Source organism: Giraffa tippelskirchi, chromosome 5 (assembly GCF_054371585.1).
Source record: "Giraffa tippelskirchi isolate mGirTip1 chromosome 5, T2T-mGirTip1v1.2.pri, whole genome shotgun sequence".
Taxonomy (NCBI): domain Eukaryota; kingdom Metazoa; phylum Chordata; class Mammalia; order Artiodactyla; family Giraffidae; genus Giraffa; species Giraffa tippelskirchi.
Window position 1 is genome coordinate 187,501,657 of NC_137279.1, and position 27,992 is coordinate 187,529,648.

At 44.1% G+C, this 27,992-nt stretch overlaps 1 protein-coding gene across 1 annotated transcript; it reads left to right on the forward strand.

Moving 5' to 3' along the window:
- Positions 1-118: 118 nt before the first annotated feature.
- SPP2 (secreted phosphoprotein 2) lies at positions 119-27,992 on the forward strand. Its single transcript, XM_081485744.1, has 8 exons — positions 119-237; positions 334-458; positions 7,325-7,447; positions 8,561-8,668; positions 16,575-16,620; positions 17,844-17,894; positions 20,149-20,241; positions 27,885-27,992. Exons 1-7 carry the CDS (start codon positions 171-173, stop codon positions 20,229-20,231), a joined length of 603 nt encoding a protein of 200 aa, XP_081341870.1. The 5' UTR covers positions 119-170; the 3' UTR covers positions 20,232-20,241; positions 27,885-27,992.

The window sequence follows — 27,992 nt, forward strand, 5'->3', positions numbered from 1 at the left end:
AAGTAAATATTGATCCCAGGAATTGGAGTCTCTGTTGAAGCCGCCGTCTGCTCCAGTTGGAGAGACAAGGCCAGGTCACACTGATAAACAGCTGCTTTCAGGGCAACTGGTCAACCCCAAAGGCACAGAGACAATCTCCCTGTCTCTGCACTGAAATTGTTCTCCCCATAATGGAGACGATGGTGATGAAGATGTTGGTGATATTTGTCCTTGGAATGAACCACTGGACCTGTACAGGTAAGGAGCTCGGGGGCCAGGGCTGCCTGCCCTTAATGACATACCTCTGGGCCCTGCATGCTGACTCACTGTGTCCCTGTGTGCTTGTATGTCCAGGGTTCCCAGTGTATGACTATGATCTGGCTTCCCTGAAGGAGGCTCTCAGCGCCTCTCTGGCAAAAGTGAATTCCCAGTCCCTGAGCCCCTATCTGTTTCGGGCGTTCAGAAGCTCAGTTAAGAGAGTAAGTGCCTGTTACATCTTCTCTATATTATTTTGTTTTTTTCCTTTTGTTGTTTTTGGGGGGTACACATAAAAATTTTCCAGTTTAAAAAGATAACAGCTACTCATCTCTTTCACATTCTTTTTTTGAGAGAGAAAGGATTTAATTACAATTGTCATAAAACTCTCAAAGCTACCTCAGATGCCTGATTCTTCTTGCAATTTTCTTCCCTCTGGCCTCATTTCCTGTTTCCAGATGTTACTCTCTGCTTCTAGACCCAAAGTCTCCATGGTTCTTTTTGAGACGTTTATTAAAAACTGTTTGTTTATTAGAAATGAAGCTTTTTCAAGTTCAGCAGTTCTGCTCCTAATACTTACCGGAAATAAATTCTGGCTTTTGAGCCAAAGAAATCCACTTTCTTTTGTCAATTTGGTAATCGTCTGTTTCCTGTTAGCTTGGGGAAATGGGGAAAAGATGAATTTTCATGGGCTTCCGATGACTAAGGCCGTGATTGTCAAAGAAAGAAACACAGAATTATCCTTCAAAGGAAATGAGAAACTAGACAGCAGTCATCTCTCCCCTCGCTGGGTCCCAGGTGATTTCACCGCCTGCACGTTGTCTTCCGCAAGTGGGAGAAGAAATATCCTTCAGCAGAGTTAAGATTAAGACGAGAGGTGGGGAGCTTCTACAAGGTTCCAGGTCCTGAGAGTGAGAACTCCTTGCAGCCAGTCCACCCTGGGAATCCAGGAGACAGGACCAGGGGTCCAAGCAATGCCTGCTTCCTCGCAGAGGTCAGAGGGCCACTGCTTCCTCTCCACCTCCACGCTCACCTCCCCCATCCCTGCAGGGTACCAACTTGTATGCATGTGTGCTCAGTACTGTCCAACTCTTTGTGACTCTTTGGACTGTAGCCCACCAGGTACCTCTGTCCATAGGATTTTTCAGGCAAGAATCCTGGAGTGGTTTGCCATTTCCTCCTCCAGGAGATCTTCCCAATCTAGGGATCGAACCAGCATCTCTTGTGTCTCCTGCATGGCAGGCAGATTCTTTACCACTGAGCTATTGGGGAAGCCGTGGGTACTAGCTTAGCTCTCACCTTGTTTGTCCCCTCTCCTCCCGTGAAGGGCACACAGCTCCTGGCTCCATAGCTCCAGTCTCCAAATAAAACATCAATACATTCATCTTCACCCTGCTTCTTCAGAAAATGGCTCAGTTTCTCATTCCATATTCCCAGGAAATTTATCCAGTGGTCCCAGTTGTCTTTTCTAATTGGGTCATAGGTCACGAAGATGATGCTTTAGCAAGGCACCCTGCCCAGAACTGGGCTGCTGTAGACAGAGTCAGTCACTTGGCCTGCCTCTCGCAGTGCAGGGGCCCTGGAAGATATATGTGGTCAGCTGCCGAGCCAAAGGGAGAGTTCCTTCTGGAGGGGTACTGGACGGAATAAAGAACCCCTCCCTCCCACACTGGCTGTATTGGCTTCCATCTTTCGCATTTAATGAAATCCATGTGTGTGTGTGGTGGTGGTGGTGGTGGGGGTATTGGTGTCCTTTTGCCAAACTTGCAAATGGACAGTTTAGATTTACTTGTAATTTAGCTAGTGCTTGCTACAGAAGAAAGTTAGTAGTTAATTAAGTGAATAAGAGCCTGAGGACAGCTCCCGAGAGAACCAGTTACTGACACCATGGAAATCTGGCCAGGGGAGATGAGCTAGCCTGAGGTGTCGTCATCCAGGGCACGTTCCAGCACATGGGGCCATCTTGCTATCAGACATCTGAGCCCAAACACACAGGCACCTGCAAATAAACACACTTACGTATGGGATTCTTAATGAGAACACCAGCAGGAGATGCCCCTCCACTTCCAGTAGGTAGACTGCCTTCTCTCTGGAATTCTGCCTAATCTTGTTTCTTTCCAGCCTTTTCTCATTATTCAAATTCACTGGCCAAGTTCCATTGCCATGTCCCTTCCACGAAAACTTCCCTTCTTCTCCCAACGGAAGGAAAACTCTCCCCTTTTCATCTGTCCTGGTGATGCTTCTTTCTTTTTAGAAGTGGTTCACATTTTGCTTTTCATTGTACGTGTTAATCATGCCTTCTACAAATGACCTGAAGATGGCCCAAATATGCCAGTTCCCCCTCAGAGTCAAGCAAAGAGTTCAGGAAAGAGATGAAGGAACAGATCCCTGGCACTGAGGGTACAAAACAACTCACAAAAGAAGGAATACAAATGCACCTGAAGTACTGGAGAAAATGTCACCTCTCTAACAGTCAGCAAAATCAGAATTAAAATAACAAGGTGAAAAGGAAAGAGAAGGGGAAAAGGGAAATCTCAAACACTGCTAGAGAGAGGGTAATTTGGTAAAATTATCTTTGGGAAGCAATTTGGAAATATGCCTTAAGCATGTTTATAAACACGTTAAACATTAAAAATAGCAGATATAATTTTTGTTCTTATAGTTTCATTTCTAGGACTACGTCCAAAGGAAATAAGTGGGAAGTAATTTGGAAATATGCATTAAGCATATTTATAAACATGTTAAACATTGAAAATAGCAAATATAACTTTTGATCTCATAGTTTCATTTCTAGGAATATGTCCAAAGGAAATAAGTGGTTTTGTCATGTTTGTGCATATGTGGGAGGTTTGGGGTAGAGTTCAATGGACTTAGGGAGAGGGGTCAGGCCTCGATATTTATCCCTGAGTTTGCTTCATAAGTCCAGTGGTTCATGAGATTTCCCTGGTGGTCCAGTGGTGAAGACTCCACACCTCCAGTGCACGGGGCACTGGTTCGATCCCTGGTGGGGGCATTAATCCTGCTTGCAACATGGTGCGGCTTAAAAAAAATCTCAAAAGCCCAGTGATTCTTGATTTGGCTACATGTCAGCATCACCTGAGAGACTGAAATATTCCTGATGCCTCTGGTAATGGCCTATACGGGAAAGAATCTAAACGAAAAAGAAAGAAATATACTTGACATCCAAGACGGAGGGTGACTAATTGAGTCCCAGTCTCTGAGGGTGGGTCTCACATTCTCATGTATTTCCTGGTCATTCTGATGTGTAGTCAGGCTTAAGAACCATTGGGTTATCCTAGCAGACCTGGATTAAATACTCTTGCAATTGATTTTGAATAACTTATCCCTTGGGCTCCAAGTTTAGAAAAGGATGGGAAAACGTGGGGAAATGGGACTTCAGTCATGAAGATTTCCTTGCTCCTCAACACTGGGCTCATTCAGACTGTTCCTTCAATGGACACAAGCAGAGAAAGACAAGGTGGACATGGACCCTGTGCTGGGGACGAGGAAGACAGAGGCTGGACCAGACTGCGTTTGTGTTGACTTAGAAAGATGCACAATTTGAGAGTTGTGAGTTAAGTTTTACTTGGGGCAAAAAGAGGACTGCAGCCCTGGAGACAGTACCTCAAAAGCTTTGAGAAACTGCTCCAAAGAGATAGCAGGGAAGGGCAGTATATATGTGATTTTGGTAAAGGGGGAATACATGCAGTTCAGCACATTTATTTTTTAGAAAGTTTCTGCTGGTTTCATGAAGCTTCTGCTAGTCAGGAGAAACAGGATTTTTCTCATGAAAATCATGAAGAATTTTAGTGCTTTTCTAGAAACGAGGAGATACAAGAATGGGGCTCTAAAATCAGCTCCTGAGACTATCTAAGTCTCTGAAGACGTGCCCTGCCAGTTTTATCAGAGTGCCTCCTTTCTGCTCTCTACCCTGAACTCTTTCAAGAGATGTTGAAGGTCAGCAGCTTCAGCAGCACTTGATTTAATCTTTGTAGAGATAGATAACAGGCTTGCCGGGTGGCGCTAGTGGTAAAGAACCTGCCTGCCAATGCAGGAGACTTAAGAGATGCGGGTTCAATCCTTAGGTTGGGAAGATCCCCTGGTGAAGGGCATGGCAACTCACTCCAGTATTCTTGCCTGGAGAATCCCATGGACAGAGGAGCTGGGTGGGCTACAGTCCACAGGTAGATGGCAAGTGCCAATTTGTAGTTGATACTTCCACGAAGCTCAGAGTCCATTGCAGAGAGAGGAAGAGAAAGGGGAGGGAGAGAGAAGAAGGGGATGAAGGAGAATGAGGTGAAATTACATAAAAAGTGAAGGAAGTCTCAGAGAGTGGAGAGTCCTGTAGAGAAAATAAAACAGGAGGATGGATGGATGGGTCTAGGCTGGGCAGCTGTCAGATGGGCAGATGTATCCATGGAAACACCATATTTGAGCTAAGACTCAGGGAGGAGAACCTCCGGCTGTGGAACTGCCCCCTTCAGGGGGTAGGTGTGGGGCTTTAAATAAAGTGAGAGAAGACCTTTAAAGGTTTCTGCAGTGGAATGCGAGGGAGGAGGCCCAGACAGTGACTGTGGGAAGCAGGCAATGACCAGTGATGGCACTGAGACCCTTGGTGCCAGGAGGGTGGGAATCGGATGGATTCTGGGACATTCGGGGCAAAGCCATGGAAGCTTTGGGATCCTTTCTGTGTCTGTGCCCATTCCTGTCCACTTTTACCTTTCCTTTTCTTTGCATTTTTTGCTTTTTGTCTTTAACATTATTCTAGGCAGCTATACCTGAGATTTATTCTTTGTCCAATCTTAAGGGCTTAGCTTGAAAAACCCAAGTGATCTCTATGTTAGTCAGGCTTCTCCAGACAAACAGAACTGAGCGAGAGAGAGAGACAGATGGACAGGGAGATTGATTAAAAAGAACTGGCCCACACTGTTGTGGAGGCTTGGTGCAGCCAAAGTCTGCAGGGTGGACTAGCAGGCTGGGGACCCAGGGAAGAACTGACATTGTAGGTAGTCTGAAGGCCATCTGCTGGCAGAATTCCTTCTTGCTGAGGAAAAGGTCAGTCTCTGTTCTATTTGGACCTTCAACTGACTGGACGAGGCCCACCCACAGGAATAAGGGTAATCTGCTTTTCAAGAAGCCCACCACTTTAATTTCATCCAAAAACACCTTCACAGAAACAATCAGACTAAGATTGACCACAGATCTGGACGCTGTGGCCCAGCTAAGTGGACACATAATATTAAACATTATAATCTCCAAAGGAATTGTTATGGGCCTATTATGGCTTATATATTTTTATTTCTTTTTGAAGAATAAAAAAATCAGAATATACTTAGTATGAAGAGTCACAAGACTCAACAAGAAGCAAAAAACCAAAAGTAACATCTACTATTCAGTCCTCTGAGACACCCACTACAAACACGTGTCTGGATGTTTTTTGGATTTTGTTTTCTTCATATGTGGGTATAAAACACATTTTTAAAGAAAAACAGGACCACACTGTAACACTGATTATAAAGTACTGCATTTTTATTTCAGCCATAATGCTGGGTTTGGAATTTTCTCCAATTGATTTCTTATTGTTGAGTGCTTGGGTTGTCCTACCTTTTTCAAAAAATACAGAGAAGAAATTGGCTGAAAGCGAATTCAAATGAAAAAGCCGAGCTATTAGGCTTTTCTCCATATTCTGGAGTTGTGCTTAGAGATGCAAAAAAAGGTTGCAAAATAATCTCACAGTTCAACAAAATGATCAGTATTCAGAACTCCCACATTTGCATCTTTTAAACTACGCCTTTGTCCTGCCAGTTTTTTTCCATCAGATTGCTTTAAGGAAAATTGTGGAAGCATAATAGAGGAGGAGGTGATGGGGGGAGCAGGGCAGTGTGGGGTCACAGGGGCAAAGAACGTGAACAATGCGCTCCAGCTGATAGAAGAGGTTTTACTTGTTTAATGAGATTCATATTTAGTATCTAATGTTTAAAAATTATCAATAAACAAGATGGGAAATAATGGCAAGACTGAGTTTTTAGTCCTACTTGCTTTCAGAGAACTCAGCTTGTATCAGCCTTCCTCATTCTGTGTCAGAAAGAGACACAAGGAACCCCAGCCCCATCCCAAGCTTGGAGCCTGTTGCCTGTTTCCAAAGCAAAACATCCCTTTATTGTCCATCTGTAAATGGTCTGTAGGGGCTACCTAGGTGGCGTTAGTGGTAAAGAATCTGCCTGCCAATGCAAGAGCCACAGATTCCGTTCCTGAGTCGAGAAGATCCCCTGGAGGAGGAAATGGCAACCCACTCCAGTATTCTTGCCTGGGAAATCCCATGGAGAGAGGAGCCTGTGGGCTACAGTCCACGGGGTCGCAAAGAGTCGGACACGACTGAGCACAGGTGTGTGTGCTGACACACACAGACACACACACTGTAACAGCGCTATAGTTCAGGCCTGAACGGAGCTCAGTTAACACATGTATTTTCTCCGGCAGGCACATCACAGCCTTCTTGCACTTGGGAAACTAGACAGCTTGTCAGCACTAGGCTTGGGGGCCAATTTCAATAGCAAGATCACCAAGGAAAAGCATGAAAATGAGAAAAACATGTCATAAAATGGACCATAAAAGTGACTTGCGTACTGTCTGGGACCAACAAGGAGGAGAGTATCACCGTGCCTGCCCCTGGGCGGGAGAGTGTGCATCGGGCCACTCAAGTTCTTTGCTGCTCAGCGTATGTCCATGAGCGGCTGTGACAGCACCCAGGACTGAGCTGGGGTTGAATATACATTTTAGGAAGTTTGCAAGTATGGAATTGGTAAATAATGAGGATACTCGGTAAAGAGAAGTCATGAGAAGAAGCTTGGAGTCAGGACACCCGCGTCCTGGTTCCATTGTCTCAGTGAAGTCCTCGGTGAACTTTCATAGAGCGCTTCCTCCACTGGTCTTCAGAATGAGGGTGCAGAACTGGGCGATTGCTGTGACAATCGAAAGCTTTAGTGGTGGGAGATTCTGGCACCTTTTCTTCTTGTGCAGGGAGAAACATTTCTAGCATGTGACCTTCAGAAACACATCTGTAGCAAGCTTCCGCTTTGTTTTTGTGAAGGTCAATGCCCAGGACGAGGACAGCTTGACCATGGACTTAGAGTTCAGGATTCAAGAGACGATGTGCAGGAGGGAATCGGAGGCAGACCCCGCCACCTGTGACTTCCAGAGGGGCTACCACGTGGTGAGTGTGGGGCAAAGGCCACCAGCCTGGAAACAAATGCAAAGGAGCCCTGCCTTCCCCCATCACCCGGAGTGATTCAAAGTCACACCGAGGCCTTGGCCATGTCTGGTGTCCGGCCACCCTCGGAGGCACCATTAACTGTGTCCACGCTGTTCCCTGGATGGGGGTGGTGTGACTCTGTGGTCAAGGACTTAAGCTCTGGAGTCTGCCATCCTGAGTAATTCTGGCAAATCATGTAACCCTGTTGCCTCAGTTTTCTGCTCTTTAAAATGGGCATAATGATGGTGCCAGGCAAAGTGAATACAAAGGGGCCGATAACAAAGAAAAATCCCCGAGACATTTCAAATTCTATCTTAAATGACTTCAAAACACCAGCTGTGTTCCTGGGGTGAGGTGCATGTTTTGTAGTTGACAGTAATGTAAAATCCGTCTCCCCAACCAGCTTGCAGCTTGCGGTCCACGGGGGTCAGGACTGCAGCCTGGTCAGTTTTGTTTCTCCTGTGACCAGCACATGGCCCCACGCTTGGTTATCCCCAGGGGTAGGAGCCCACCTGCACAGGCCGGCACCACCACCCTAGACTCACTCTCCGAGGCATTCTTGTTCTATGGGTCTCAGGGTTTTGTTATTTCACTGGTGTGATGAACGTCTGTGTTGCTACACAGCAATATCAACTCTGAAAAGAAGACCCTTTGTTTTGTTGTTCCGTGGAACTTCTCACCATGACCCTGTTTCACAAACACCCCAAACCCGAGTGTCACTAGCATCTGAAGGAAATCTGAGACCAAGGGAGAGCAGAGCAGAGGCCTTTAGGGATCTTCCCAATTCTATTTCTAATGGAAAACCATGCAAGGTAACCAGCTCAGTGCTCAGGAAGGGAATGTTTACTTTCCAGGGGACTTGCAAGGTAACAAATGGTTAAGAGATGTTTCAATCATCGTTTGCTTCTGTTTAGGTTTTGAGAAATATTCGTGTTGGAAAAATGAAATGACTGAATTTTTCCTTTCTGTTTGCACCACTGTGCCAAGCCCTATGATGCTGCCTGATTTCTTGGGGAGGTCCTAACTGTTTACACGAGCAGCTAGGCATAGAACTCACCATTTCTCCTTTTCCAGCCCATAGCCGTTTGCAGAAGCACCGTGCGGATGGCTGCTGAGCGCGTGCAGGACGTGTGGGTTCGCTGCCACTGGTCTTCCAGCTCCGGGTCCAGCAGCAGTGAGGAGGTATGCGCAGGGGCTTGGCATCCTCTGAGGTGTGTGAGAGCAGCTGGACCATCACCTAGGTGCCTGGGCAAGTGTCTAGACCTGCAAACTCACACTCATTATCCTTTATTCTTCCAATCCCACCTCTCTAAGATTTTGAACATGAGCTTAAGAAAACAATGAGCAAAAGTTCTAGATTTAAGTGTGCAGTTCACTGCCTTTCTGGTTTAGTGGAATGAAGGGGGGCATTTTTGATAAATGAGTGTTCATTCACCAGCTCTGCAATCTAGGTCAGGATATTTAATCTCCATGATCTGAGGCTTCTCCATCTGTTAAATGCCAGTAATAAAGACCACTCAATAGGATGTTGAGGAAACCAAGTAAGTTCATGGATGTAAAAGATCTGGTCCAGAGTCTAACACATAACAGATGCTCAGTAAATGACAGAACACATCTTTTTCCCCTCAATTGCATTGATAATCATCTGCAATAATACTGAGAAATCAGTAACATGTAAAATCCTGACTTGGATTTATGTTACTTACTGTCTGTTTTTCTTACTGAAGTATGTATCTCATGAGGGCAGGGAATGTTTGTTTTATTGTTTAGGACAATGCTTGATAAAGGGTAGACGTTTGGTCAATAATTAAACACATACAATAAAACTGAGGAAGAAATTTTACTATTATGATACATATGATATGATATGAAGAATATGATATGAGAAGGAAACCTCTAGACTCCAGCTTGGGATAAAATCATAGCTGTTATATATTTGTTTATTCATAATGGGATAATCTGTCCTTCACTGCTATTTAAAGATGTTTCTACCATTACAAAGCCAAATCTGAACAACATCTTTCTCTGCTTTTATTCATTTTTTCAAGGTGAAAATTACATGAAAAGAGTATTCAATTTCAACTTCAAGAATTATACATAAAAGTAATGTTTCTCTATTATGAACATACCCAGGCCCTACATATTGGTTTATCTGTTTATTTATTGCCTCACAGTTTGGCATGTGGGATCTTAATTCCCAGACCAGAGAATGAACCCATGACCCCAGCATTGGGAGCATGGAGTCTTAGCCACTGGACTACCAGGAAGACCCAGGCCTTACATATTGAATACGGAAGTCCATTTTAGAGTTAGGAAGTAGTGACACTCATGACTGAGGAACTCCTGTTTCAATTCAGTTCAGTCGCTCAGTCGTGTCCGACTCTTTGCAACCCCTTGGACTGCAGCACTCCAGGCTTCCCTGTCCATCCGCAACTCCCGGAGCTTGCTCAAATTCATGTCCATCAAGGTGGTGATGACAGCCACCCATCTCATCCTCTGTCGTCCCCTTCTCCTCCTGCCTTCAATCTTTCTCAGCATCAGGGTCTTTTCAAATGGGTCAGTTCTTTGCATCAGGTGGCCAAAGTATTGGAGTTTCAGCTTCAGCATCAGTCCTTCCAATGAATATCAGAACTGATTTCCTTTAGGATGGGCTGGTTGGATCTCCTTGTAGTCAAAGGACTCTCAAGAGTTTCTCCAACACCACAGGGGTGGTTTTACCGTTATAAGGAGAATTTTGCAAAAATGTTTAGTTGAGCAATCGATCTCATTCTCACTGGCAATGTTCGGGGCTCAATCTCCGGGTGATTTCTGAGTGATTTCCTGTCTCCCTGATGCTAGTTCAGGTGCCCAGGGCCTCCTGTTTGACTCCAGTAAAGAATTCAGGAAGTGAGGTCAGCTTCACAGCTGACACACTGGTGCCTGGCCAAGCTAACGCAGAGGTGACAAGGACCAGGTGTCATGTCACAAGCATTTTGTGTTGACTTTGTGGTTTATGTGGGGGAAGCCAGGAGATAACCAGGAGCAAGAAAAACACACCTCTGGCCCTTGTGGAGTTTGTAGACCAGTCTGGGGTGTCCATTAAGCAGGGGTTACCCTGACTACCAGACAGGCTTTTGGGAACTCACAGTGGGAGGATGGGTGGGGCAGAGCAGGTTTTCCAGGGAAACTAGAGGGGGGATGACCTCAGGATGAAGGGCACAGGGTGTGGAGGGGCGGGAGGGAGAGATTTCAAGCACAGGGGAGAGCGTGATGGAGTTCCCTCAGTGTGAGGGAAGCTAAGCTGACGGGTTGAAATGGACAGAAATCCACTGTACCTGGGAGCAGAATGTGAGAAGAGAGGCCGAAGGTGGGGCTGCAGAGGACACGAGCCTGGTCCAGGTGGACCTCATGGGTCTCGTCAGGGTCCTTGGCTTGGGGCTACTTGAGGATTATAAGTAGGGAGGTGATAGAGTGGACGGAGAACAGATTGGAGCTAGGTAAGGAAGGAGCACTGGGAGGCTGGCAGGGCAAGTGAGAGAGGACGCTAGGGAGAGCTGGGAGTTAGTGGTGAATGTTCTGAGAGAGGGATGCCGGCTCTTCTGTGACCTTAAACACAGTAGAAATTGACAAGTGGGCCCCAGTTTAATCCCTCGTCCATCTCCGATTTGGGACGTTGACTCTGATGGCTTGCACAGTTCACAAACCTGTTGCAACTTTCTCATTGCAGACTGAAAGCTACTCACTTTTCTTCCAATCCCAACTTTTGTATGAAGACTCTGATAGAAAGTTAGTCCCTGAAACAAACACAATTTTTAAAATAAACTCCCAGGTTGCTTTCCCTCAAAGATTAGGAAACTGTAAAAAATTATGAGCAAATAAAAAATTCCTTAAATTAAAGGATTCTGCAGTTTGAAAGAAAGAGGAGAAAGCAGATGGAGGTTTAAAGTAATTCCTGGAAACACTAAAATAGATTTCTTATATGAAACAGGAAGAAAAATTAGATGACAGCTGTTAACCACTTTCAGTGAAATAAATGGTGGTACTACAAACACGAAAGACAATCGACTGGGATGAATTTAGACAAAGAACAAATAAATCATTGTTGGAAGTAGGGAATAAAAGAAAGCTGAAAAAAAAAAAAACCCTCAGAGTAATGAATATAAAGACTGCTTGAAAAACATATGTAGATAGTAAAAGAATTTCCAGAGAAAGGAATATAATGTAAAGAAAGATGGAAGCCAAAAATAGAGAATAAGACCAAAAATCCCAATTATTATGAAATATTGTTATGAAATGTCTTATTTATTTAATACAAGTAAATAACTTATTTTATGTAATAAATAAGTTTTTATTATGAAATAAGACTTAGCTCAAATGGAAATTATCTGGCAAGAATACAGTAAGAGAAAGTGTCTCTAATATAAAAAACTTGGGTTTTCCACTACATAGTTATAATAAGTATAAAACCTTTGTTAAAGGTTTGAAAAAATAAATTTCTAAAATTGTTAATATTCTCTCTTAACCAAATAAATATTTAAATGATGGATAGTTTTAATTATTTTTATAGTTTTAGTATTTTATAAAATATTTTAATATTTAAATATATTTTATATTATTGTTATATTTTAATATTTAAAATAAATATTTAAATTATGGGTGGTTTTGATTATTTTGAAATATTTCAATATTATTTTTATATTTAAATATATTTTATGTATTTTTATTGAGAAGGCAATGGCACCCCACTCCAGTACTCTTGCCTGGAAAATCCCATGGACTGAGGAACCTGGTGGGCTGCAGTCCATGGGGTCGCTAAGAGTCGGACATGACTGAGCGACTTCACTTTCACTTTTCACTTTCATGCATTGGAGACGGAAATGGCAACCCACTCCAGTATTCTTGCCTGGAGAATCCCAGGGACGGTGGAGCCTGGTGGGCTGCCGTCTATGGGGTCGCACAGAGTCGGACACGACTGAAGCAACTTAGCAGCAGCAGCAGCAGCATGTATTTTTTTATTTTTTAAATTTGTAAGAGAAGTATGTAGAGGGTAAAAAATTTCTATATGGCACGTCAGTCAACCACACAATTGCAATGCTAACATCTGTAGCTTGGTGAATGGACTTGACTTTGGGCAAATCTTTCTGATATACAGTGGGTGGGATGAAGTTTGACTTGAGTTCAGCCTTGAGACCCAAAACAGTCCAAAAGGAGAAACTGAGAAAGAATGAACAGGAATTCTGAACTTGGGGGAGGAGAGTTACAAGTATTTCATTTATTATTCTCTTCCATTTCAAATGATAGAACTTCAACTAGAAGTGGTCTAAGCCAAAATGAGAGAATTCCCTGGCTGACATTCCCAGAACGAATGGAAGGAGTTGTGCTCACGGATGACTCAATTTAGGGACCGTCAATACTCTTGGTGCCACATTCATCTTTTCCTTCTCCCCCTCCTCTTACTGCTCATGAGCTTTCTCCTTGCAGCAAGAGGCAAGACTCTAAGCCACTCCAGATTTACATCCTCCAAACTGAGGGGGAAACTGAGCCTTTCCCTCTAACTTCTTGGCATCCCTACCATTGGCCTGGCTTGGGTCATGTGTTTCGTTAAAAAGAAATAGTGCTGTTACTGAAATGTAAGTCACAGACCATACAATTCGCCCATTTAATGTGTGCAATTCACCCAGTGGTTTTGAGTATATTCAAAAGATTGTGCAACTGTCAGTTCTGTTCAGTTCAGATCAGTCGCTCAGTGATGTCCAACTCTTCACGACCCCATGAACTGCAGCACGCCAGGCCTCCCTGTCCATTACCAACTCCTGGAGTTTACCCAAACTCATGTTCATTGAGTCGGTGATGCCATCCAACCATCTCATCCTCTGTCGTCTCCTTCTCCTGCCCTCAATCTTTCCCAGCATCAGGGTCTTTTCAAATGAGTCAGCTCTTCGCATCAGGTGTCCAAAGCATTAGAGTTTCAGTTTCAACATCAGTCCTTCCAAGGAACACCCAGGACTGATCTCCTTCAGGATGGACTGGGTGGATCTCCTTGCAGTCCAAGGGACTCTCAAGATTCTTCTCCAACACCACAGTTCAAAAGCATCAATTCTTCAGCACTCAGCTTTCTTTATAGTCCAACTCTCACATTCATACATGACTACTGGAAAAACCGTAGCCTTGACTAGATGAACCTTTGTTGCAAAGTAATGTCTCTGCTTTTTAATATGCTGTCTAGGTTGGTCATAACTTTCCTTCCAAGGAGTAAGCGTCTTTTAATTTCATGGCTGAAAGCACCATGTGTAGTGATTTTGGAGCCCCCCAAAATAAAATCAGCCACTGTTTCCCCATCTATTTGCCATGAAGTGATGGGACCGCGTGCCATGATCTTAGCTTTCTGAATGTTGAGCTTTAAGCCAACTTTTTCACTCTCCTCTTTCACTTTCATCAAGAGGCTCTTTAGCTCTTCTTCACTTTCTGCCATAAGGGTGGTGTCATCTGTATATCTGAGGTTATTGATATTTCTCCTGGGTAATCTTGATTCCAGCTTGTGCTTCTTCCAGCCCAGCATTTCTCATGATGTACTCTGCATAGAAGTTAAATAAGCAGGGTGACAATATACAGCCTTGATGTACTCTTTTGCCTATTTGGAACCAGTCTGTTGTTCCATGTCCAGTTCTAACAGTTGCTTCCTGACGTGCATACAGGTTTCTCAAGAGGCAGGTCAGGTGGTCTGGTATTCCCATCTCTTTCAGAATTTTCCACAGTTTATTGTGATCCACACAGTCAAAGGCTTTGGCATAGTCAATAAAGCAGAAATGGATGTTCTTCTGTGCAACTGTCACTGCTATTTAAATCCTCAACATTTTATCATCCCCAAAAGAAACCCCAATAACACTTTCCCTTACCCCATTCTTTCCAGCCCTCAGTAACCACTAATCTACTGATATATTCTTTGTCTATGAAGTTACTTTTCTGGCCATTTCATATAAATAGAAACATACAATATGTGTTCTTTTGTGATTGGTTTGTCTCAGCATGTTTGGAGGTTCATACATGTAGTAGCATGTATCAGTACTTCTTCTGTGGTGGAATAACAATCTATTGTACGGATAAACCACATTTGATTTATTCATTCATTAGTTGATCAAAATTAGGGTTGTTTCTACTTTTTGACTGTTTTAGATAATGACGCTATGAGTATTCACGTGCAAGTTTTTGTGTGGGCATGTATTTTTATTTATCTGGGATATTTACCTACAAGTGAAATTTATAGAACATAAAGTAACTTTATGTGTTAACTTTTTGAGAAACTGCCAATCTGTTTTCCATAATAGCTATACCATGTTATATTTCCACCAGCAATATATGAGAATTTCAGTTTCTATACATCCTTATCAACACTTGTTATTGTCTGTCTTTTTATTTGAGTTATTCTAGCGGATGTGAAGTGGTATCCCATTAAGATTTTGATTAGCATTATCCTAATGAGTAATATCCTGGAGAAGGAAATGGCCACCCACTCCAGTACTCTTGCCTGGAAAATTCCATGGATGGCGGACCCTGGTGGGATATAGTCCATGGGGTCACAAAGAGTGGGTCACAAAGAGTCAGACACAACGGAGTGACTTCACTTCACTAATGAGTAATGATTAGCTATTCGTATATCTTCTTTGGAGAAATGTCTATTTGAATCCTTTTTCAATTTTAAATTGGGTTATTTGTCTTTTTGTTGCTAAGTAGGAAGAGTTCTTTGTATATTTTGTATATAAGTTCCCCCAAAATTGCAAATATTTTCTCCCATCTGTAAGGTTTTTTTCTTTCCTGATGGTGCCATTTGAAGAGCAAAAGTTTTAAAGTTTAATGAAGTCAAATTGATCTATTTTTTCTTTTATTGTTTGTATGAGTCTTTCATTGAGATTCATGGCCCACTTTGATTAGGAAGGGATCCAGCTTCATCCTTTTGCATGTGGATATCCAGTTGTCTCAGCACCATTTATTGAAAAGTCATTCTTTCTCCCACTGAACTGTGCCCCCTCCTAGACCAGTCACTCTGACAAAGTCCAGCAGGCTTACTGGCTGTTAAGGATGGAGAGGGTGACAGGTAGGTGGCCCAGACATCTGGGAGAAAGGTTTTGAGCCAAACAGCCACCTTACTTTGTGACTCTGGGCTTTCATGAGCTTCCCTTGTGGCTCAGCTAGTAAAGAATCCGCCTGCATTGTGGGAGACCTGAGTTCGATCCCTGGGTTGGGAAGATCCCCTGCAGAAGGGAAAGGCTACCCACTCCAGTATTCTGGCCTGGAGAATTCCATGCACTACAGTCCATGGGGTCACAAAGAGTCAGACATAACTGAGCAACTTTCACTTCACTGGGCTTTTAGTGGCTTCATGAAGACTACTCGTGCACACCTTTCCTATTGAACACATATGGGGACTTCATAGAAAGAAAACTCCCAAATTTGACCTGAACTCAAGTCTATTTGCAAGTCCATGTAGTGAAGTTCCATCTTTCTGGACCACATCTGGGAGTCATTTTGAATCTAGTGGAAATCTTTTTAGATGATTTAAAGTTCATGTAAGTTGCTCTTCCCCATGTACTTGTTTAGACACATATGGCTTCCCTGGTGGCTCAAGGGTAACGAACCTGCCTGACAATGCAGGAGGTTTGGGGTAGAGTTCAGTGGAGTTAGGGAGAGGGGGACAGGCCTCGATATGTATCCCTGAGTTTGCTTCAGAAGCCCAGTTGTTTATCAGACTTCCCTGGTGGCCCAGTGTAGTTAAGACTCAGCACTCCCAATGCAGGAGACTTGGGTTCAACCCCTGGATGGGAAGATCCCCCTGATAAGGAAATAGCAACCCAGTCCAGTGTTCTTGCCTGGGAAATCCCAAGGAGAGAGGAGCCTGGAGGCCTACAGTTTGTGGGGTCACAAAGGGTCAGATACAACTCAGTGACTAAACACCAATACTTTGAAAACCATACATTAATTAAAGTTATTTAATATAGCTTATCGCCTTATTTCATTAAAAAGTTGTATGAGTCTTCCAGTTAATAGTTGCATATTTTGCAGTGTCTTTCCTTTTTCTCTTTCATGTGCTGATATATACTGATGCCTGAATTAGATGTTTTTTGGGGATATCTTGGGATCAAGAAACAGTTACCCGCTTGGTAAGTTGAAACCTTTTAAATATTAAGATCTTTTTAATATTTTTTTCATGAATTAACTTTATATTGAAGCTCTCTATCGGGGAGTCATTTAGAACTGGAAATAGCTCTATATAAGCTTTGTGCAATGACAGAAATTATGGAAAATAAACATTTGCTTTTGCTCCTTTCTTAACAGTAGGCAAAAATGACACAACTCTTCATTTAGGCAAATCTTTTCATTTATGCTGAGACTTTCCAGACATATTTCCATTTCACAGCTCTAACATCTCTGCCACTTAGGCAGGACAGTTGCTGGTTCTCACCCTAAGAGGGTCCCCCAACTTGAACATGCTTGTTCCTTCCTGGGTGCAAGACCAGTTTTAGGACTCAGGTATGCAATGATACATGGGCTTCCCAGGTGGCTTAGTGGTAAGGAATCTGCCTGCCAATACAGGAGATGCAAGAAATGCAGGTTCGATCCTTGGATCAGGAATATCCCCTGGAGGAGGAAATGGCAACCCACTCCAGTGTTCTTGCCTAGAAAATCCCATGGGCAAAGATGCCTGGTGGGCTATACTACATGGAGTCACTAAGAGTTGGACACGACTGAGCATGCACGCACATGCAAAGATGCATGTGTGGAAAGATCTGGACTAGGCCTCATCTGACTGGTTGGGGCTGAAGTCTGTAATCCTCCAGCCATGTCACCAGAGCTGACCATCCCTTTAAGAATCTTTCTTGAGAGAGGGAGGGCTCTCATTGCCCCTTCATAAGCAGTCTCTCATTTGAAGTCGGGCCAGGTTAGTGTTCTACGGCTTAGGAAACATTTCTGCACGTGTGCTCAGTTGCGTCCAGCTCTTTGTGACCCCATGGACTGTAACCTGCCAGGTACCTCTGTCCATGGAATTTTCCAGGCAAGAATACTGAGTGGGCTGCCATTTCTTCCTCCAGGGAGCTTCCTGACCCAGGGATCTACCCAGAGCCTCCTAAATCTCCTGCATCTCCTGCGCTGCTGGCAGATTCTTTACCACTGAGCCATCAGGGAAGCAGAAACCATTTTTACCTATTGATAAAATAGGTCAATGGGAGGATTTTCCCTATTGGAGCTGATGGCAGTGAAACTGTGGTGATTTTCCACTGCTTCCTTGCCGGAAAAGGTGTATTTGTGGCATCAGTAATAAAATCAAAGAACATTCCAGAAGTGGGCAGAGGGGACTTGCCTTATGACTATTACTGTGTTACAGGCCTCACTCCTGACAGATCCAGAGGTGAGCCGCTTTACGAACGGTCACGTGGTAAGTGGTCCTGTTTTCTTCTGCCAGATATCCATTCATCCTCTTCTGATCAAGCCAGACTGTGCTGAAGCCTTATCATAGGAGATAAACCCATGAAATACAAAATATTTTAAAGGAAAATGAAAAGAACAGTCCTGCATAAACTTGTTTTGCAAATTGCTGAAAAGCTGACTTTGAGGCTTTTAAATTTCACTTGAAATTTATCAGAATTCAAAGTATCAGGTCAGGCTGAGAAAATTAGCACTGCCCTCCCTCCTGTCCCAGTCTGCAACATTTTCTAAAAATCTCAAGCTCTTATGAGCTCCTCTTTACCCTACACCTTCAACGGTACTTTTCAGCAAGCAGACAGAGCTATCAGTTATTTAGTTTCCCCCTTTTACAATCAGTTTTCTCATTTAACCTTCATGATGGCTCTCTAAACCAGGAGTACTATCTGCTTTCACAGAAGTGAGTAAAAACTCATGATGTTTGTTGTGACACAAAATACTCACCTTCTACTAATTGTTTGACAATTTTCTCCTTCAGCTTTACAACCATCTCGACAGGGAACATTATGTTCCTTCCCATTTTGTAGTTGAGCAAACTGAGGCTTAATGAGCTTCTGTAACTTGTTCATGGTTTCCGGCCAATGTAGAACTTTGATTCAGGTGGAGAGTGGCAGACACAGGACCTAGAGACAGATCTGTCAGACTCTGAAGCTTCTGTTTTTCCCAGGCTGCTTTCCAGAAAAACTGTGAAATTTACTCTCTGATCAGAGTTCTCTATTACAACAGCACAGGTATCAATGTTTCATTGCACTCAATGTCTGACCATCCCTCAGCTTACTCCCAATTTATCTGAAGTACTAAAGCTTACAATATGAGGCTTGCTTATAAGAAGTGCCTAAGTTTAGACCTCCTTCAATGTGCCACTTTGAAAGAAATACAGTTATTCTGACAACGTGACCACTACTGAGAACAGTTTTGAACACTTGTTTTTGCAATTACCTGCGGATTCTAAGGCCCATTCTTTGGAGTCTCTGTAGTGGTAGAAAGCATGTGCTCTTGGATTTAATTTTGGAAATAAATTCAATTAGATTAATAGCCAACTTGGGTGCATTAGTCATCTATCGTTGTGGTTCAGTCGCTCAGTTGTGTCCAGCTCTTTGTGACACCATGGACTGCAACATGCCAGGCTCCTCTGTCCTCCACTAACTCCTGGAGTTTTGCTCAAATTCATGTCCATCTCTTGCTGTGTGTCAAATGACCACACAGCCTAGCAGCTTAAAACAGCAAACGTTTATCTTCTGAGAGTTTCTGGGTCAGGAACCCAGCAGTAGCTTAGCTGGGGGTTTCTGGCTCAGAGTCTCTAGAAGGTGGCAGGGAAAATATTGACCATGGCTGAGACCTCATCTGAAGGCTTGACTGGGCCTGCAGGACCCACTGCCAAGGTTACTCAAGTGGTGGTTGGCAGGGCTCAGTTCTTTGGGGCTATTGGACTGAGGGCTTTGGTTTCTTGGCATACAGGCCTTTCCACAGGGCTGTCTGAGTGTCCTCAAAACATGAAAACTGACTTCTGCCAGGAACATGATGAGAAAGAGAGAGAGAGAGAGAGGAATGAACAAGCCACAGAGCATCCAAGACACACAGTCTTTTGCTCCCTGATTTTGAAAGTGATCTAGAGGCACTTCTGCCTAGTTTATTAACCACGCTCACTAAGCCTGGTCTGATGTGGGAGCATACTGACCGTGAAGACCACCAGGTGTCCATCTTGGGGGCTGTCTACCACACTGGGAAAATGTCACCCGGGACAAAAAAAGTTGTATGTGGATATAAATTAATGTGATGGGTCCTTTTTATATTCCTCGGAAGATTATCCCAGAGCTGAATTCTAAAAACATTTTGGGCTTTGGGACCATCATTGACTCAGATGAGCAGCCATCTCAGAGACTGCTTTGAACACGACAATTCAATTTAATTCAACAAATGTGTGTGACAGGCCCCGGGCAGATCCCACGGAGGACTGAGGCATCAATGTGACAGTCCCTGCCCTCGAGGGCTTACGGAGATGCGTTCAGCTGTAACACCATGCGGATGAGAGGGAGGGAGGCCTGACAAGGAAGATGAGGTCATCGTGTTCCTGGGGAGCCTCTTGGCAGTAGGGGCTCAGGTGGTGCTGGTCACAGTCCTTCTCATTAATGTATAGTCACGCAGTCTGCGTTGTTTGAGGTCTAGATGTGAATGACAGAGCCCGTACATTCCCTTTCTGTCTTCAGACATGAGAAGAAACTTTCCTCTTGGAAATAGAAGGTACTCGAACCCATGGCCCAGAGCAAGGGTAAACCCTGGCTTTGAGTGACAACCTCGAGGTAAGGGAACACGGCTAAAAACATGCATAATTAGAAATAGAAGCTATTGGAAGGAGTGCCTTATAGCTGCTGCCCCTGCACCTCCAAATGTCTGCAGTCCACTCGTCAGCTCCCATCTCACCTCCCACCTTCTCTTCTCTCCTCCCGGATCCTGATCCTCAACTGTCTCTTCACTCTTTTCCCCGTGGCTTTTGTTTGTGCTGCTGTCAAAGTGTTCACATTTCTCCACTTTAAGAGCAAAAATTAAACAGCAAACAAACCGAATGGCCCTTTTCTTTGACCCAGCCTCTTCACCCTAACAGCTGCCTCCGTCTCTCCCTCCTTCCTTGCTGGATAAGATTTTTGATGATGATGATGATGTGTGTGTACTTAGTCACTCAGTCGTACCAGGCTCTTCGCGACCCCCACTATGGACTGTAGCCCACCAGGCTCCTGTGTCCATGGGATTTCCCAGGCAGGAATACTGGAGTGGGTTGCCATTTCCTTCTCCACGGGATCTTCCTGACCCAGGGATGGAACCTGCGCCAGGTCTCCTCTGTCTCTTGCATTGCAGGCAGATTCTTTACCTGCTGAGCCATTGGGAAAGCCCTAAACTTCTTGACAAAATTGTGGTTCAAGACTGCTGCTGTTACCTGCCCACCTCCCATTCACTTTTTGGCTTTTTGCCAATTGGATATTAGCCCTTCAAATCTCTGATGTCTAATCTGCCGTCCTTTTCTTAATCAGTCGTTTAAATCCTGATGTCCATTTGTGCTATCTCCTTCACCAAGTTCTTCCCTCCTCTGTTACCTCTTCCACGTGCTCGCTTTCCAAATACACATTGCTCACTTCGCTGTACCCTGAGATCCAGGCTCTTACATTAACTGCCCACTGCATGCATTTGTGGAAAGCATCCTTGAGCACTTGACACTCAAATAGCCTCCTTTTCAGTCTTAGTAGAGGCATAACCACCCACTGAATTTTCTCCTGTTCAAAATTTTATAGTGTCATTTGCTCTTTAAAATTTTTGTTGAAGTATCGTCAGTTTATGGTGTGTGTTATTAGTTTCAGATGTATAGCAAAGTAATTCAGTTATATACGCATGTATCTATTTTTTAAAAGATTCTTTCCCATCATAGGTTATACAATCATTGGCTCATCTTTACCCTTCATCTTTTCCCAACATCCACAGAGGTCTGATCCTATAGATTTTGCCCACACATTTTCTCTGGCTTTAGCCCATCATTGCATCACCATCCCCACTCACATCATGCCATCTTGCCTCAGCTCCTGATTCCACACTGTCCAGCTTGCACGTGGCCCTCAGGTTTATCCGGAAATGCAGAGGAGATTCTGACCCTTCTCCATGCAAACCCCATGCACTCCTTCACTTATAGGACAAGGTAGAGACAGACCCTGAACCAAGAGGAAGGACAACCCATTTGCCCTGGTGCTGGAGACTGAACCCTGGTTTTGCAAACCCACACTGGGCACCACTGAGTCTCACTCATGTGTTTAATAAACTCCCCATTACCAGGGACTGGAGCAAAGGCAGCTTTGTCTTTTTAAAGCCTCCCAAGTGGAGAAGGGACTGGCAGCCCACTCCAGTATTCTTGCCTGGAGAATCCCATGGACAGAGGAGCCTGTTGGACTACAGTCAGTGGGATCGCACAAAGAGTTGGACATGACTGAGAAACTAACAAGTACTAAAGGAACATGATGAAGTCACATTTAAAAGGAATTTTTGGATCTAATTATAGACTCAGTGAACATTCATTCTCACACACAGACACACATAAGTTAATCATGAAGCCTGGGCTGTCACAGGTTTTAAGTTTACATAACACTGTATGCTTTCAGGACAAAGTCCAAATTCCCTAGTGCGTCACGCAATGGCCTTTGTGGTCCATCCCTTACCCACTTCTCCAGCCTCATTTCTCCCATGACCACCAGCCCTGCAGCTCTTGTGACACTAGAATGCCTGCAGTTTCTTCTGCTGAGACCTCTATCTGGAACATGAAAAAGTGAAGGGAAAGTGTTAGTTGCTCAGTCATGTCCTACCCTTCTGTGACCCCGCGGACGTAGCCCACCAGGCTCCTGTCCATGAGATTCTTCAGGGAAGAATACTGGAGTCAGCTGCCATTCCCTTCTCCAGGTGATCTTCCCAACCCAAGGATCGAACCTGGGTCTCATGTATTGCAGGCAGATTCCTTACCATCTGAGCCACCAGGGAAGACCTACCTGGAACATCCACCTGGCTAATTCCTCCTCCTCACTTACATCTCAGCTCAGCTCAGCATTATGCCCACTTACAGGTCTCCCCAAGTCAGAGTAATGTCCCTTTATGGGCTCACCTATTGCTGGGAGAAATACCAATAACCTCAGATACGCAGATGACACCACCCTTATGGCAGAAAGTGAAGAGGAAATAAAGAGCCTCTTGATGAAAGTCAAAGAGGAGAGTGCAAAAGCTGGCTGAAAACTCAACATTCAAAAAACAAAGATCATGGCATCTGGCCCGATCACATCGTGGAAAATAGATGGGGGAACAATGGAAACAGTGAGATACTTTATTTTCTTGGGCTCCAAAATCACTGCAGATGGTGACTGCAGCCATGAAATTAAAAGACGCTTGCTCCTTGGAAGAAAAGCCATAGCTTGCTCAAAAGTAACCTAGACAGCATGTTAAAAAGCAGAGACATCACTTTGCCAACAAAGGTCCATCTAGTCAAAACTATTGTTTTTCCAGTGGTCCTGGATGGATGTGAGAGTTGGGCTTATAAAGAAAGCTGAGTGCCGAAGAATTGATGCTTTTGAACTGTGGTGTTGGAGAAGACTCTTGAGAGTCCCTTGGACTGCAAGGAGATCCAACCAGTTCATTCTAAAGGAAATCAGTCCTGAATGTTCATTGGGAGAACTGATGTTAAAGCTGAAGCTCCAATACTTTGGCCACCTGATGCGAAGAGCTGACTCATTTGAAAAGACCCTGATGCTGGGAAAGATTGAGGGCAGGAGGAGAAGAGGACGACAGAGGATGAGATGGTTGGATGGCATCACTAACTCAATAGACAAGAGTTTGAATAACCTCCGGGAGTTGATGAGGGACAGGGAGGCCTGGCGTGCTGCAGTCCATGGGGTCGCAGAGCAGGACATGACCTCAGTGAGCAACTGAACTGAACTGAAGTCCCCATGACAGGGCACTGCAATTACCCAGTTCCCCTCGGCTCCATCTGACTCCCCAGGTCCCCCAGTGAAGGGATGAGATAACTTCTATTGCCAGCATCTCCCAGGGCCCCACACAGAGCCAGGCACTCAGCAAGCAGCAGAAAGTACTTTTTTTTTTGTTTTTTGAGATGACAGAATTTTTCATTTTGGATATTGAGCTTCTGTTATCAAAAAAGTCAGCTGAGCTTAGTGTGATTAATTTTTAACTGCCAGAATTTGAAAGAGGTCAACTGACATTTCACTAAAATCGAAGAGAAATTTACCAGTGAAGCTGTATAGAATGAAAGATGCAAATGGTAGATTTTCTTTAGAATCTATGCGCATCCTAAAAATAAAAACTAGCTTCAGGCTGAGATCAAGAGAGTACTCATTACAAAGAAACAGACTCATCAGATTCCTTTTTTATAAACTTAAATCATATCATTTGCTTTACAGAACATTCTCAAGGGGAGAAAATACAATTCTCAATGGATTGACTGTATGTTATTTATTAATGATTGTACTGGATGTGTATATATATATAATGATTATATTATATATTATATTATACATATTATATAATATATAGTATTATACATATTATGATTATATTATATATATAATGATTATATATATTATATATATATAAAGATTATACTGGATGTATATGTGTGTGTGTGTGTGTGTGTGTGTGTGCGCACTCAGTTATATCCAATTCTTTGAATGACCCCATGGACTGTAGTCCGCCATACTCCTCTGTCCATGGGATTTTCCAGGCAAGAATACTGGAGAGGGTTGACATTTTCTACTCCTGGAGATCTTCCCGATGCAGGGATTGAACCCGGGTCTCTTGCATCTCCTGCAGTGGCAGGCAGATTGTTTACCACTGCACCACTTGGGAGCCAAATATATAATGATTCAATTTCTGTAAAGAAATTAATCACTTAAAAAAATTTCTCTTTAAAGGCAATACACACCAAAGGGCGAATGCGCTGTCCTGGCCTGGACATTGAACTTACCTATCCTCCCAGTTATAACTCTGCACTCCCATGACCCTCAGCAGGGCAGGATCCCTACAGTCTTAAGATAAGGCTGCCTAGGGGGCCCAGTGAGGAGGCCAGTCCACCGTGTCTGGAGTCCGGTTCTGAGCTTTCTCTGCTGCTTTAGGAGGGGTGACGATGACGTAGTCCTTCAACCCCTTGGGCTCAGTTTTTCAAAGATTTATGATTATTATTATTTTTACTTTTGTCCCCTCTAGACCATGACCTCCTTGCGGCTGTGTTACCTTGTTATTCTTATTATTTAGTTTAGTAACAAGAAAATATGATTAATAATATGTCTGTACTGTTACTAATAACCATATCCTTTGTCTAGTTCCTAATGCTAAAAATAAAGTCTTTAATACAATGAGTTCCCTCAGGTTGAAAGAAAGGAATGAACCAATGCAGGACCAAATTCAAGAGGACTCTTTTCAAATTGTGAATGACATGCTTCCAGTGGGGAAAGGTATCTGGAGACAGAGAGCCTTTGGTTCATCTAGAATCAGAATCCTTGGAGCCTGGCTTAGTTTCTGGAACAAATGAGGAGCTGAGGATGTATTTTTGTAATTTAATAACCACTGTTCTAGGATTCTTTCAGACTGCTAGAAGATTTATTTAATTTGTAGGAGTGGGTCGTGAAAGAGAGTGTTTCAACAAAGAGGTCTGAGACTCTTTTTCTTATTTGCTACTTTGAAATAGGAATGGGGAAAAGCAGGTCCCAGCTCTCATGTTGAAAGGAATCTGTTTGAGAGGCTCACACTTTCTTGATCTCCACAGCTGGCCTACTTCTGACTTCTGCATGAGGCAGTGGTCCAAAGACTACAAACCACACTGTCTGCACCCAAACCATGGTCACGTGAGCGATGCGCATTCCTTAAGGTTGCAATGTGCGTTCCTTAAGGTTGCAGTGTGGATTAGTGTGGAATTCCTATCCTGAGGCTTCCTTGGTAGCTCAGAGGTAAAAGAATCCTCCTGCAATGCAAGAGTCCTGGGTTCAATCCCTGGGTCAGGAAGATCCCTTGGAGGGGGAAATGGCAACCCCCTCCAGTATTCTTTCCTGGGAAATCCCGTGGACAGAGGAGTCTGGTGGGCTACAATTTGTGAGAGTGCAAAGAGGTGGACATGACTAAGCGACTAACCCACCACCACCACCACCTACCCTATATGGCCAAGAGCAGCAAAGGAGGCAGTTATTGGTGGGATCTTTTGTCAATAACTGCAGAAAAATCAGTCTCCTGACTTTTGTCCAACAAATATTCATCAAATGCCCGCTTTGTGCCTGGCCCTACACCAACGATCAGAACTCTCAAGGGTGCCTGGGTCTGTGTTTGGACCTTTCCACCTATGCTGCCTTATTTAAATCCTGCAACCATCCAAGTGAAGTGTCATCAATATTACCTCTGTTTTGTAGAAGACAAAACTGAGGCCATGGAGGCCCCTCCTCTCAAAGCTGATGCTGAATTGAGATTTAGTTCCTGATGTCCATCTGTCTGTGTGTCTGTCTCCAAAGTGCCTCCTTTTCTTCCTCCAATACTTGACCTCATGTTAATATCTCCACACTTAGAAAATAGCATGAGGGGGCAAAACCTCAAGGGTCATTTGTTTAAGAAATATTTGTGATGTGCTGGGTGAAGCATATGTAGAGGGTGACCCAAAAACCTGAGCCACCACAGTAAGACTGCTGAGTGATTTCAATGTTCAGGAATCAGGCTTATTAGTCATAACCTCTTGTCATGATCTTCCAAGATAGCCTACCCATCGGGAGAACCAGACTCCCATATAAGATAGAAGAGCCCAGTCAGTGTCTGGAGGTGGAAAACTAGATTTTCTCACCTTCTGCTATGACACTCATCCCCTGCACGTGCTTACTGACTACCCCACCAAACATAGTGCGTTCTCACTACTTGCAGTAGTGATGTGCTACAAAGATGCTGCAAAAGTTGAATCAGTGAACCCTGAACCATCTCTCCTGTGGGAAATACAGGGTTAAGTTCCTATGAGCCTTTGGTCACATTTTGTCCAGTAATCTGTATGCATCCTTCATGTGTTCCTCTGTTGAAAGATGTCTTTTTTAATGCATATGGTTAATTTATTAATATGGGACTCACAGCCATGGTACGGTTACTCATACCTGAGGGAGGCTTATCTCATGGATGTATTTTCTCCACCAGGCACAGCACGATCTTCTCATGCTCAGGGCATTAGACAGCACTTCAGGACTATATGTGGGGGCCAATTTAAATAGCAAAATCGGCAACAAAAATCACAGAAAAGCAAAAAACAGGGCACCAAGTAAACCCAAGAGGACACTTGTTTATAGCATCAGAGTCAAAACCGGGCAAACAGCCTCATGTGAGTTCACTGGGGAATGTGTGATTTTTTTCACTCTGAACATTCTAGAATGACTCAAAAAGTGGCTCAGAAGGTGAAGAATCTACCTGTAACTCAGGAGACATGGGTTCAATCCCTGGGTCGGGGAGATCCCCTGGAGAAGGGAATGGCTACCCACTCCAGAATTCTTGCCTGGAAAATCCCATGGACAGAGGGGCCTGGTGGGCTACAGTCCACGGGATCGCAAGAGTTAGACACGACTGAGAAACTAACACTTTCACTTTCACTTTACGAGTAAATACCAGCCAGTAGACAAATCTCTGTGAGTAACGAGGATCTACTGTACAGGGGGCTCCCCACCCCAGTTTATCCCTAGTTTCCCTGTAATCTCTCTTGCTCGTTCCCACCTGGTGTCTGCACCTGCTCTCCCCAGCATCTCTCCAGGCATTGGCTCTGTGTCCACCCTTTGGTTCCATCTGGCCATTGTCCATCCGTCTCCTGCTGAACCTCGCAGCTGAATTTCATGCTGATGAGAACTCCCTTCTTCCCTGAAATTCTCTGGCTCCTGAGACGTGGCCTCATTGGCCCTCCTCTCGGCCGCAAGCCTCAGTGGGTACTCAGTGCATACGTGTTTATCGAATGGATGAATGACAGATGAATGAGTGAATAGTCCCACCTCAGATATCCCAGGTCCTCACGTGGCCACCACTTCAGCCACTCTACTCCATACCTGACTTGATTGGCTCCCTCCCTTTCTCATCACCAGCACCTCCTTAGATCAAACTGAGCCCAGGATCTGGCTGTAGCCTTTCCTCGGGGACCCTTCCCTCTCTGAGTGTTGACCTTCCTTTCTGGGGCTGCATTTCTGTCCCACGGACTCCATGACCTCCGCTTCTCCCTGCAGGTGTCTCTCATCCCCCCTCCCTTTTTTTGTGTGCAGTCTGGCTGCTTTGCATAGTTTCTCTAGTCTCTAGTCCATCTTGGATCCCTTTTCAAATAGCGTCCAGGAATGCTGCGTCCTGTGCCTCCATAAGAGTGTGAAATGTGTGCCACAGGGTCTAACCCTCCCCTTATTCTCTCTTTTAACAGCAAAATGCATTGGAAGGAATAGAAGTTCCAATGAAGAAAGATACCTTATGAATTGTGTAATTTTCTTTTGATCAATTTCAGTCCTTAATAAATGGCTTACTTTTCCTC